The following is a 12,439-nucleotide window of genomic DNA, read 5'->3' as shown; positions in this document are numbered from 1 at the left end:
TTTGCTATAGAATGTCTTTCAATCTTCCTTGGCCAGACAGAACATGTACCGAGCGGTAAGCCAATGAGTAGAGCAGCTTTACTGGACCATCCTTTTCCTTTAGCATGCTTCATGCTGTCTATAAGCCTCATGTTGTCTTGGCTAAAATTTCATGCAGCTGTTTCAAGTGCTAAACTTTTCTCATTCTGCTTTTAGGAGTGTGTGATGCTGGTATGTTTTCCTTTTGGTTTTTTGCTCGATCATTTTAATTTTTTTCCTTGCCTTCTTCTTTATATCTCCCATTCCTCATATGAAAATCAAGTACATTCAAACCCAAAAACTTCATAAAATCTGCAGTTTTAATTCTGAGACAGAGGAAGGTGAAACAAAGAAAATATGTAGTCTGAGAGTTAGGAGGGTATTAGCTTTGGAGATCATTTACTTCTGTCTTGTGCTCTAACAGTAGGGAAAATTACAGCATCTGAGAAAAGGCACAGTTTGTGGTTCAAATTTTTTGTTATTTCATGTACACTATGTAGTTTTATAATATTGCTAGGTTTTTCTTAATAAGATGTATGTATTTAAGTTGGTGAGTTAACATTATATAAATTGGTGTGAACAAACTATAGTTCTAGGGTTCTACCTTTGCTTTTCCTTGAAAGAAATTAGGCCATGGTGGACATGTTAAAATATAATCCATCTCTTCTCTGACCCCAATAAAACAGGGTACTTATCATTAGATTCCATAGGTTTAAAGTTTAGAAATCTACTGGATCTTCAATTAGGATAAACAAAAGAACATTATACTGTATGGCTTTACAGTTTCTATACTCATGATTTTTCTGCAATTTGAGTTTGAATATCAATTATAGCAATCCCTATGAACATTTAAAAAGAAATTCTAATCATACTTTGAATGTAAGTTAAGCTTCAGAATAATGGAGTTGACTTTTTTAGCAGGTCATTTCAATATTTTCAGTGAATTAGAAGTAGCATTTTTAACAATAGTTTACTTTCAACTTACGGATAAGAGTTGGCCAATGCCAGTTACAGAGCTTCTATTATAATTTTATAATTTTAAAGGAGGTTGCTTCTTTTAAAAGTATAATCTATTTGTGAATCATCTTTCTGTTTTCTCTTGTTACAGGACCATTGAATTAGTCTAATTTTAACTCCTAAGTTTTATCGCAAATAATTTTTTAAACGTTCAAATTATCTTCTCTAGTCCACAGGCAGATATATCCATTTTGAAAATAGAGTTTAGTGAAAAGTTAGAATAAATTGGGTTGGTTTTTGAGGTCAGTAAATCAGGTTAAAATCTAGTCAAACTCTTGTAGATTTTGTTTCTGCTAAAAACCATAGATACACTGCTTTTTTCTTTTTTTTTGCGGTACGCGGGCCTCTCACTGTTGTGGCCTCTCCCGTTGCAGAGCACAGGCTCCGGACGCGCAGGCTCAGTGGCCATGGCTCACGGGCCCAGCCATTCCACGGCATGTGGGATCTTCCCGGACCGGGGCACGAATCCATGTCCCCAACCCGTGTCCCCTGCTTTAGCAGGCGGACTCTCAACCACTGCGCCACCGGGGAAGCCCTATACTGCTTTTTAAAAAGAGTCCAGCTTTTTTTTTTTGGATGTCATTTATATTCTGGTTCAAGCATTTACTATAAACATTATCTTTGTTACTTTCTATGTTATAGCAGTTTATACTTCAATATCAGGAGAGCACCAATAACTTAATCTCATACAACTTTATAATCTAGACCGCACTAAAGTATTGTTACACAAAGCTATATTATCTTTGCCTTTTGTAAGTAAGCTGAATCTGAGTTTCATAGGTATTTGAATTATTTCTTTCATTTTCTTTAATGAGCATAGTTTGATAATTTATTGGATAATTTTACATTAGATATGCTTTAACATAAAAAATGATTTTATAACTTAAACTGTAAGCAGTGTACTGATTAACTTATAATTCTGTTATATACTCAACTCTCATTGGTTTTCTGTTGAGGAATGTTGTTTTGGGAGAAATAAAGATTTAAGCATATTTTAACAAAATTAGGTCTTCATTTTTATTGATGATATGTATTAAGAAATCATTTAAAATACAGATTTGATCTCTGTCTTCTGGAAAAATTGAATTCTAAGACTAAAGACACATAACTTGATTTTTCTCCACATTGAACTCTCAATACATGACAAGGAAAAAAAAGCCATAGTTTTCCTTCATCATAGATTATCTTAGCTGAACCTTATTCTACAAATAATACAATACTCTTTCTCCAGAAATGTGGTATTTTGTCGAAATATTTTAAGTTTACTTATTGGTTTATTTGAGGTTACCTGAAAAGTAATGAGGTATTGATTTTTATATTAAAAAAGAGAGAGGTCATACTTCCTGCAGAACTTACTAAGTTTGAGTTTACATGTTTATGTTTCTGTCACTTGAAAGTGAAAGGCAAATTCATTTTCATGGTTTATTTATGTAAAAGAAGTAGCATCTTAGTTTCTGTTGAAACAAAAGTAACAGTAATGAAAAAAAAAATGAGAGGAAAAACCTTAAGACATTTGTACCCATATGAGAATTAGGCACTCCTACTGGAATTTGAATATTTGGTTTCATAAACTATTTTGTCTAACAAATGTGTATGTAGCACTTGCTGTATGCCAGGCATTGTTCTAAGAGCTTTACCAAATATTAACTGATTCAATTTTTTTGTTTATTTTTGGCTGCGTTGGGTCTTCATCGCTGCGCGCGGGCTTTCTCTAGTTGCGTGGAGCGGGGGCTACTCTTCATTGCGGTGCGCGGGTCTCTCTTGTTGCGGAGCATGGTCTCTAGGCTCACAGGCTTCAGTAGTTGTGGCTCGCGGGCTCTAGAGCGCAGGCTTAGTAGTTGTGGCACACGGGCTTAGTTGCTCCGCAGCATGTGGGATCTTCCTGGACCAGGGCCCGAACCCGTGTCCCCTGCATTGGCAGGCAGATTCTTAACCACTGTGCCACCAGGGAAGTCCTAACCGATTTAATTTTCACAGTAACCAGGAAGGGTAGATATTGTTACCACCATTTTACAGATAAGGACACAGAAGCACAGAGAGGTTAAGGAATTTCACAATGCATTGGTTTTATGTGAACATTAAAATTGTTTAAAATTTAACTTTTACAGATTTGAAAACATTCCGCATACCCAAGACCTTATGCCACTTTTGCTAACAATTTCCTTATCTTGTTTCAATTTCCTTAACATAGCTCTCCTGAAACTGGGTGGTACGTGGTGGGCGCACAGAACATTTGTATTTTTTTTTTTTTTTTTTTTTTTAGAACATTTGTATTTTGTTTTAATATTCAAATGATACTTGGTGAAAATCTTTGGTAACTTGAGTAATGATTTCCCTCCTAAAATTCTTTGAATATAGGCATGTGAGCAGCAGTGACAGGGTGGGAAAGCCTTACCGTGGTGTAAAGCCTGTTTTCAGCATTGGGGATGAAGAAGAATACGACACAGGTATGGCAATACACTAATTTATAGACTGCTTTCTTCAAGCACCGAGAGTGATTATAGAGATAATTCTGGGAGTAGCTGAACAACTGCTTAAAAAAAAAAAAAAAAGACACAGTGAAATTCTGTAGAGGAGATTGGAGAGTCTGTGGTTTTTCTATTAAGAGTTTGGTTTTGGACATCTTAAATTATGCCATAGAAATGCTGAGTAGGCGGTTAATTATAGGAGTCTTTAGCTGAGGAGAGAAGTCTAAGCTGGTGATAATCTGGGAATTATCAGTGTATAAATAGTATTTAAATCCATGGGATTGGATTTAAATCCCCCTGATCCACCCAGGTAGGAGATTGAGGGAATTGAGACATCTGAAAAGAGCCTTTTGAAACTGGAGGCAGTAGCCTAAAGGGCCACAAGTTGGGGATATTATGCCAGGGAAGCTTGTCATCCTCTGTGATTGTCTTTCTTTATATTTTAAAAAATAATTTATTACTTTGGTTCATAATCCCACTGCCCAGATTACCCTGCTTAAGTAATCATAATTAATATTGTGTATTGAGTTAGAAAAAATATATTAAAATATGTATGGTATGTAAAGTATATGTTATATGTAAAAGTACAAAAAAATACTCCCAAATCTCATCTTGCTTTTTCCACTTAGTAATATATATTTCATATTTTCCACCTCAGCCTGTATACCTTCACAGTTCTCTTTCTGTTATACAAATGTACCATAATTAAATCATTCTGTTCTCTTTCTATTGTACAAACATACCATAATTAAATCATTCTTCTCCCAATTGACACTGGTAGTTTTCCAGTTTTATTTCTGTTTCAAATAGCAGTGGCTATCTTTATGCATATATCTAGGTTAACTTTTGCAAGTATATCCAGAGGGTAAATTCTTAACAGTAAGATTGCCAGATTAGAGGGACTCACATTTGACATTTTAATGGATATTACAGAGTCAGCTTCCTGAAAACTGCATTGAGGTAAATGTAATTTTCTATATGTTATTTCTTTTTTTTTTGAAGCAAATACGCAGAATTTTTATTTTCTCCTACACAAAATTTTTATATTCCTGTATATAAAATCCAAAAATATACTTCTTCTTTTATTTTATATTATAGTAAAATAATCAGTACATTTATTTAATTTCTATACAGATTTTTCCCCAACACCTTCTCTAGCTATTCTTTATCTTCTGTTTCATGCACTTCTGTGTGCTATTTGTAATTGTTTCCTTTTCTCCTTTTTCCTCCCCCTCTTGTGCCATTTTCCTGTTACCTGTCCGTCTCTATCTCTCTCTAAATATGTGTTATTCCATTTACAAAGGGAGGAGGGAAATGGATGAATAAATGATGGTATATTTCACATATCATACATGTATATATACACTCTGGAAAATTGCACAGTAATGAAAAATAAAACTAGAGCTATGTGTGTCAACATGGATAAATTTTACAATGTTGGGAGTAGGATAGCAGTTGCAGAAGAATACAATTGAACAGTGTACTATTTGTATAAATTTTACTTAAAATGCAAAACGCTACTGTATATCATTTAAGAATATTCATGTTGAGGGCTTCCCTGGTGGCGCGGTGGTTGGGGGTCCGCCTGCCGATGCAGGGGACACGGGTTCGTGCCCCGGTCCGGGAAGATCCCACATGCCGCAGAGCGGCTGAGCCTGCGCGTCCCGAGCCTGTGCTCCGCAGCGGGAAAGGCCACAACAGTGAGAGGCCCGCGTACCGCAAAAAAAAAAAAAAAAAAAAAAAAAGAATATTCATGTTGGGTTAAAAGTAAAGATGAGACACCAAATTCACATAGTCACTGTTTCTTAGTGGGGAAGAAAGGGGGATGTGACTGGGCAAAAATCCATGAGTGCTTCACTTTTTTATTTAAGCTAGAGGTGAATAGATATGTGAGATTTCATTTTTTATTATGTCTTTTTATATTTTGACTTCTTAAAAAGCAAAGAGAAGAATATCTACAATTATTAACTCTAGGGAGTGTAATTCCCCTTTGTTAAATTAGAAAAACAAAATAACTAGAATGTCTTATATTTCTTTCGCAAAAAATCCCACTAAATAGATTTTTACTTATCTATCCCAGCATGGATTTTTTTGTTGTTATTTTCCTTAAAATCAGAAACCAGCAACTCTGCAGATGGAGTGCAATCTATAAAAATATTGAATCACTATGTTGTACACCTGAAACCAGTATAATTTTGTAAATCTACTATACTTCAATAAAAAAAAATAAAAGAAACCAGCAAGAGAAAAAGAACTCTGCCATCTTTGCCCTCAAGATAGATGCTAATATTATTATTGGACAGTTCTGCCATCTCTCGACAGACTAGTCATAGATTAGAGTTATGTTATATAAATCAAAAAAGTTGAGGGCTTCCCTGGTGGCGCAGTGGTTGAGAGTCCGCCTGCCGATGCGCAGGGGACACGGGTTCGTGCCCCGGTCCGGGAAGATCCCACATGCCGCGGAGCGGCTGGACCTGTGAGCCATGGCTGCTGAGCCTGCGCGTCCGGAGCCTGTACTCCGCAACGGGAGAGGCCACAACAGTGAGAGGCCCGCGTACTGCAAAACAAAACAAAACAAAAGTTGAAATTCCTCATAGTTTAATATTTTAAAAGTATATTCTCAATATTTTCACACCATCTAGAATGATGTTTCATAGTCTTTTATAGTAGTACCAGTGGCATAAGGAAATATAGTAGCTGGGTTAGAAATTTTTTTTTTCCAACATGTGTGTTTAAAATACTACTGAAATTTTTTTCAGGCTATTAAAAAATGTATCATTTTTAAAGTTGGTGATACCCACTTATAACATCTTATAATTCTTTATAGATGAAATTGACAGTTCTTCAATGTCAGATGATGATAGAAAAGAGGTTGTAAACATTCAGACTTGGATAAACAAGCCAGACGTCAAGCATCATTTTCCTTGTAAAGAAGTGAAAGAAAGTGGACACATATTTCCTAGGTACTTTTTAAAATACCTTCTTCAGAAGTAAAATTGAATTTAGGGAAGAATGATATAAAAGGTAGCTGCAGAAGAAATTTTATGTATCCAAGTACAATAAGATACAATTTCCTGGGGATTTCCCTGGCGGTCCAGTGGTTAAGACTCTGAGCTCCCACTGCAGGGGGCACGGGTTCAATCCCTGGTCAGGGAACTAAGATCCCGCATGCCGTGCAGTGCAGAAAAAAATAATAAACAAACACACAATGAGATGTAATTTTCCTCTGTCAACTTGTATTATATGTCTTGATTTTTAAAAAATATTTCTAATGTAATTTTTTTATTTTGAAAAATTTAAACAGAAAAGTTGAAGACGTAGTACATTGAATATCTTTATAAGCCTCTCTCAGACTCACCAGCTTTTAACTTTTTTTCACACTACCCCATCTCTCTCTTTATGTGTGTATATACATACACACATACACATACACTTTCTTTTTGTTGTACCATTCGGAAGAAGCTTATAGATATGACACTTTACCCCTACATGCTTCAGCATAAATCTCCAAGGAATATGAACAGTCTCCTCCACAACTCCAGTAGCACTATCACATCTTTAAAAACTTTAAAATTAATGAACATCATTCAACATACAGAACACACTCAAATTTTTCAGTGTCTCTAAAGTATCTTTTATTGTCTTTGTTTTTTTCTTCCTGGTCCAGGATCCAGTCCTGTTTCACACATTGCATTTGCCTGTTATCTCTCTTTAGTCTCACCCAGTGTAGAACAATACTGCTTCCCTCACCACACTTCCCCCTTTTCTTCATGTTGAATGAATCCTTTTTGAGTCTAGGCCAACTGTTCTGCAGAATGTCCCACATTCTGGATATCTGATGTTTGTCCTGTTGTATTTCATAAAAGTGTGTGAGTATTATCACTATACTAAAAGTGAGCTGAGACACAAAGCAGGGTGTGTGTATTAATAATTCTATCCCTATTTTGCCTGTAGGATCCAGTTAAAGAATATTATTAAATATGTAAGGCAGCCCAGGTATTGCTTAGTGGTCTTTGACGTAAAGTATATGTTATGGTATGTTGAATGAGGATAGTTTACTGTTAAAAGTCTGAAAGGTAGTATATTCCAAATACCATATAGAATAGATTCTAAAATTTTATTATTTTAATGATTTCTAATTGTCTTTTAGTTTTTATTATATTAAATATAATTTTTGCTCTTAAACAGTTACAGGATTATCTGTTAATAAAACATCAATTTTGCATACAACTAAAGGAAAATTAAAAGCTGTTACTAGGTAGCTTATTTGTTTATAGACGATCCTTTGCCTTCACTTTTTAACTCAAAAGTAATTTCATCTGGAGTTGAACATTTTTTATAATTGGGGCTGCTGAAGTAATAGTTGTTTTAAATGACATTTATTTAAATTCTTTTTGTTTTTTTAACACTTTTGTCCCTCTCAAGTCATCTGTTGGTTACTGCAACACATATGTACTGTTTAAGGGAGATTCTTTCACGGAAAGGATTGGCTTATATACAGTCTCGACAAGCACTAAATTCTGTGGTTAAAATAACATCCAAAAAAAAACATCCTGAGCTAATTACCTTCAAGTATGGAAACAGCAGCACTTCAGGAATAGAAATTTTGGCAATCGAAAGGTAAGATTTTCTTAGGATGATGTTATCTGAATTACTGAATTAGTTCATTATTAAACATGGTTTGTTTCTCTATTTTGGGGAATGGATGGTGGAACAGGATACTTGAACCATTTTTATTAGTATTCTCGCTATCTTTCTTCTTACAAATTTGTAGTAATATATGGTTTAGCCATTAGCACATGATTTCATTAAGTGCAGTAGCTAATTTCACAAACCTTTTGACAGAAGGGTCTTTAGGAATAATCTACACCAGTGCTACACTAAATGCTGGTTTGCAATTAAATACGAGCTTTTATTTTCCTTCATCAAATAATTCTTGTTTTAAAAACGTATCAACGAAGTAAGCAGTGTGCTGGATGATGTAGTTAATTTACAGTCTGGTACAAGTTCTTCCTTATCTCATTGTGTACCAGTGACAAACAGTTCATGGACTGGCACAAGGGCCGTAGACCACACTGCTCTTGAAGCTAAACCATCTTTAATCATACAGGTAAAAATGTGAAGCCCAGAGGGGTTGAATGACTTCCAGATCTTCACACTTGTGTTAGAACCAAATATAGCCCTTCTGACTCCTGATCTCCAGTTCATTCCACCTTGCTCTATGCAATATGAAAAATCACCTTGCTTTTGCATTTAGATTTTCTTTCTTTAAAAATAACTCTTTTGAGTATATGTTGAAATAAGTGATGGGGAGTACATAGGAGGGCATCTGTGCTTGATTTGTAGGTTACTTCGACATTGGAATTGATATCTAAGTTGAATCCTGAACAGAAGGCTCTATATTAATATATATATATTTTCCCCCATAGGTATTTGATTCCAAATGCAGGAGATGCTACCAAAGCCATAAAACAACAGATCATGAAAGTTTTGGATGCTTTGGAAAGTTAATATAAAAGAAAAATTTTCAAAAGAAATTAAGGCAACCAAGAGAAATATGGACATATTTTCCTGACTGAGTACTAACCGGAGACTTTCATTTGCTTATGGGGGTGCTTGAATAGCAAGTCTAAGAAGGTGTAAATTATTACAATCAATCTCTGGAAAGTTAAATTGTTTTAAAGTTTTCTTTTGCATTTTTGGTTTTGTAAAATGATTTCTTATAAAGGTCAGTTATTAAATGACTTTGAAGTAACTGACCGTGTGCCCTTATGAACTAAGGGTGCAGAATGCAGTTCTGTTTTGAAGAGCTGTTTTAAGGGAACATGCATCAGTTTAGATTTAAAAACAACCATACACATATATATTTGCAGTGTCTTCACTGAAAATTAGAGGTAGAATTCGTTGAAGAGACCCCTTTAATTGCTACATTTAGGTTTACCCACTGAGCAGTATGAGAAACTAAAAAGTATTACATAGATTAATAATTAGCTTGCTGTTTCTGTTCTTAAAAAGAGTGAAATCTTTTTTAATGCAATGGATGAAGATTCCAGCCAACTCAAATGGAGACCAACTAGTGAAATGTTGAAACATCAGTTTCTAAGTCATCTTTGCACCATTAGCTAATAGTTTGAACACTTAGTGCTTCAGATACTAAACTTCATCCTAATTGTCTCTAAGGAGCAGTTAAAAGCATTATAATAAGTAGGTAGGCATGTTAAGATTAAAATTAACACTTGGGGGACTGACTTGTATCTTTAAAAATGTCATTGGTCTTTATTACCAGAGGAATGTTTGATTTAGAATGTTTCAAAACAGGTGTTGAGTACACATGGATTTATCCTCAGTGAGATTATGTCTGTGACCACACTATTATCCACCTAAAGAAAAGCCAGATAAACCAGAGAGCTGTCTAAACTAGTTTTTATCATCACTTTCTGAAATTTCTTTTTCTTCTTTGGTTTTTGTTCTCTTACTAAAGTTCCAGTGGTTTGAAGATTTTTAGTCTCTTAATATGACAAAACTGAAAAGTGGTCTGCTTTATTTTGCAGCTTTCTCAGTTTAATTCATTGAGGTTCATATTAGACACATTTGGTGAAAGAAATCCAGGAACACGTTTGGGGCCATGGAATGACTGCTTATAAAATCTGTTTGGGAAGTAGCAAATCCTCACAACCTGCTATGTCCTAAAATGTAATGGATTGTCTCTAAGGGGTTGATAGGAGAAATATTTAGATGTATTCTGTTTACAGCCAGTTATTTTAATTTACTTAATGGAAATCAAGTGAAAAAAAGGCAACATAATTAAAGATATTTTATTCTAATATCTAAATAATAAAGTTTGAGTGGTTGAAGACATTTGCATGAAATTGCACCTGGTGCAATACTTGATATTTATAACTCTCCCCACAACTGTTGTATTGCATTTTTTCCCTTCTTTTGGTGCCCCTTTTAGAAATGTCTTGAAGTCTCATTTTTTGCCCATTTCAGCCATGGGACTTCTTTCATAATATTAGTGTAAAGATATTTGTGTTACTCTTTATAAATTACAGTTGTAAATAAATCAGTACAGTTTGCTCAAAACTTTGTTCTTAAGGACAGTGTGTCTCTCCCTCTCTTTTTCTCCCTTCCCCCCATTTGTAAATCTCTATGGATACAACAAAATTAGGAAATTGAGGGCTATCCTTTCAGTGGAATTTAAATGTTCAGATTTTAGGTTTGAAAGTATTAGATTCCTATTTCTGTTCTTCTAGATGGGGAGGAGGAAAGAGGTGGTTTAAAACTAATTACATTACATTCTACATGTAGTAAATTCCTCCCTTGAACTACTCATCTGAACTTCAGTTTTCTCATCTGAAATAGCCCAGTTATTAGTCATGAATACCAAATAGAAAGATGTTTCATTGATTGTATTAGACACTTATGTAGCTTATCCTCCCTTCACTGTCCCGATAACCAGAGAACTAGAATTCACTCTGGGATATCCACCTCTCGTGGACCCTTAAGGATTGCAGGGGTTGCAGCATTATGCGGTTGGTATTTTCTGTATTTTCAAGATGAGAAAAACAAGGCTCAAAGAAATTGAAAAGAAAAAGTACCCCTCATCTCTCCCCAATCCCTGGGAATTATTATTGCTTATTAAGGTGTAAAATTAATCTCCTATGTAATATTTGATGTCACTTGTCCACCATTAATAAAACATGTTTTCTAGTAGAGATGATAAATTTTTACTGATACGTACTCAACCATTTTGCCACTGGTGTGTTTCATACAGGACCATTAAAACTCCTTAGCTGGATATTCTAACATACTAAACTAACTGCCATAGGTTGACAGTTCTATTTAAAATTTGACAGTTTGGCTCAGGCTGCCATAACAAAATACCATAGACTGGGTGGCCTGAACAACAAATTTATTTTCTCACAGTTCTGGAAGCTGAAGTCTGAGATCAGGGTACCAGCATGGTTAGGTTCTAGAGAGTTCTCTTCCTGACTTGGAGATGGGCACCTTCTCACTGAGTCTTTGTATGTCTTTTCCTCTATGCTCTCAAAGAGAGCTCTCTTGCTCTTTCTTCTTCCTACAGGAACACTAATCCCATGATGAGGGCCCCATCCTCATGATTTCATCTAACCCTAATTACCTCCCCAAGGCCCTGTCTCCAAATCACACTAGTGATTAGGGTTTCATCATATGAATTGTAGGGGTACACAAACATTGCCTGTGACAGTATTTCTTATCATGAACAGTGTTGGATTTTTGTCAAAAGTTGTTTGCATCTGTGGAGATAGTCATGTGGCTTTTCTCCTTTATTAAAAGTTTATTCCATTAATTGGTTTTCATATGTTAAACCAACCTTCTATTCCTGGGGTAAATCCCAGTTGGTCACAGTGTGATCCTCATAACAGTCTTAGGCTATGTGTGATATTATCCCCATATTATGGATGAAGAAATAAAGGCACAAAGAGGATAACTATTTCTAAGATATATAGCAAATAAGTGTTAGAGCCAGGATTTAAAACCAGACCATCCAATTCCAGAGTTCACGCTCATGACTGATAGGCTGTGCCTGACTTCTTTGCCGGGGTCTGGAAACAGTAGGCCAGAGCTAGGGGCCTCTGTCAGGTCACTGCTCACTTTTCTCTCTTCAGGTCACCAGCTTCACTCCATAGGTACCTTTCTAGTCCATGTAGGTATTATAAGTTGCTATCCCTATGCTGCTAATAACTTGCCCAAAGTTACATGGCCTTTCGGTGATGAAGCAAAGTTTTTAACTCTGGTCTTCTGATTTGTAGACAATTGCGTCAGAAATTTAGAAGCAGTTATACATACATTTACATACACACACCACCCCTCTCCTTCGACTCTCACCCTGTGCAAAGCTCTAAACCCAATATGATAATTCCCAAGTTTGAGTCTTTTGTGTTTTGTAGTATCAA

The 12,439-nt window shown here is 35.4% G+C and overlaps 1 protein-coding gene across 2 annotated transcripts in view; it reads left to right on the top strand.

Moving 5' to 3' along the window:
* The window catches only part of TBC1D23 (TBC1 domain family member 23), a 65,840-nt gene extending 56,826 nt beyond the window's left edge, over positions 1-9,014 (top strand). The window contains exons 15-19 of one of the 2 annotated variants that reach the window (XM_065876148.1): positions 11-55; positions 3,394-3,482; positions 6,331-6,466; positions 7,929-8,123; positions 8,933-9,014. In XM_065876148.1, the coding sequence (XP_065732220.1) occupies positions 11-55; positions 3,394-3,482; positions 6,331-6,466; positions 7,929-8,123; positions 8,933-9,014 (547 nt within the window). The remainder of the gene's footprint in view (positions 1-10; positions 56-3,393; positions 3,483-6,330; positions 6,467-7,928; positions 8,124-8,932) is intronic. The other variant, XM_065876149.1, reaches the window with a different exon arrangement.
* Positions 9,015-12,439: the final 3,425 nt, after the last annotated feature.

Source organism: Phocoena phocoena, chromosome 4 (genome assembly GCF_963924675.1).
Source record: "Phocoena phocoena chromosome 4, mPhoPho1.1, whole genome shotgun sequence".
NCBI lineage: Eukaryota > Metazoa > Chordata > Mammalia > Artiodactyla > Phocoenidae > Phocoena > Phocoena phocoena.
Note: the sequence above shows the minus strand (reverse complement) of the source record. Positions and strands in the feature narration are given on the sequence as shown.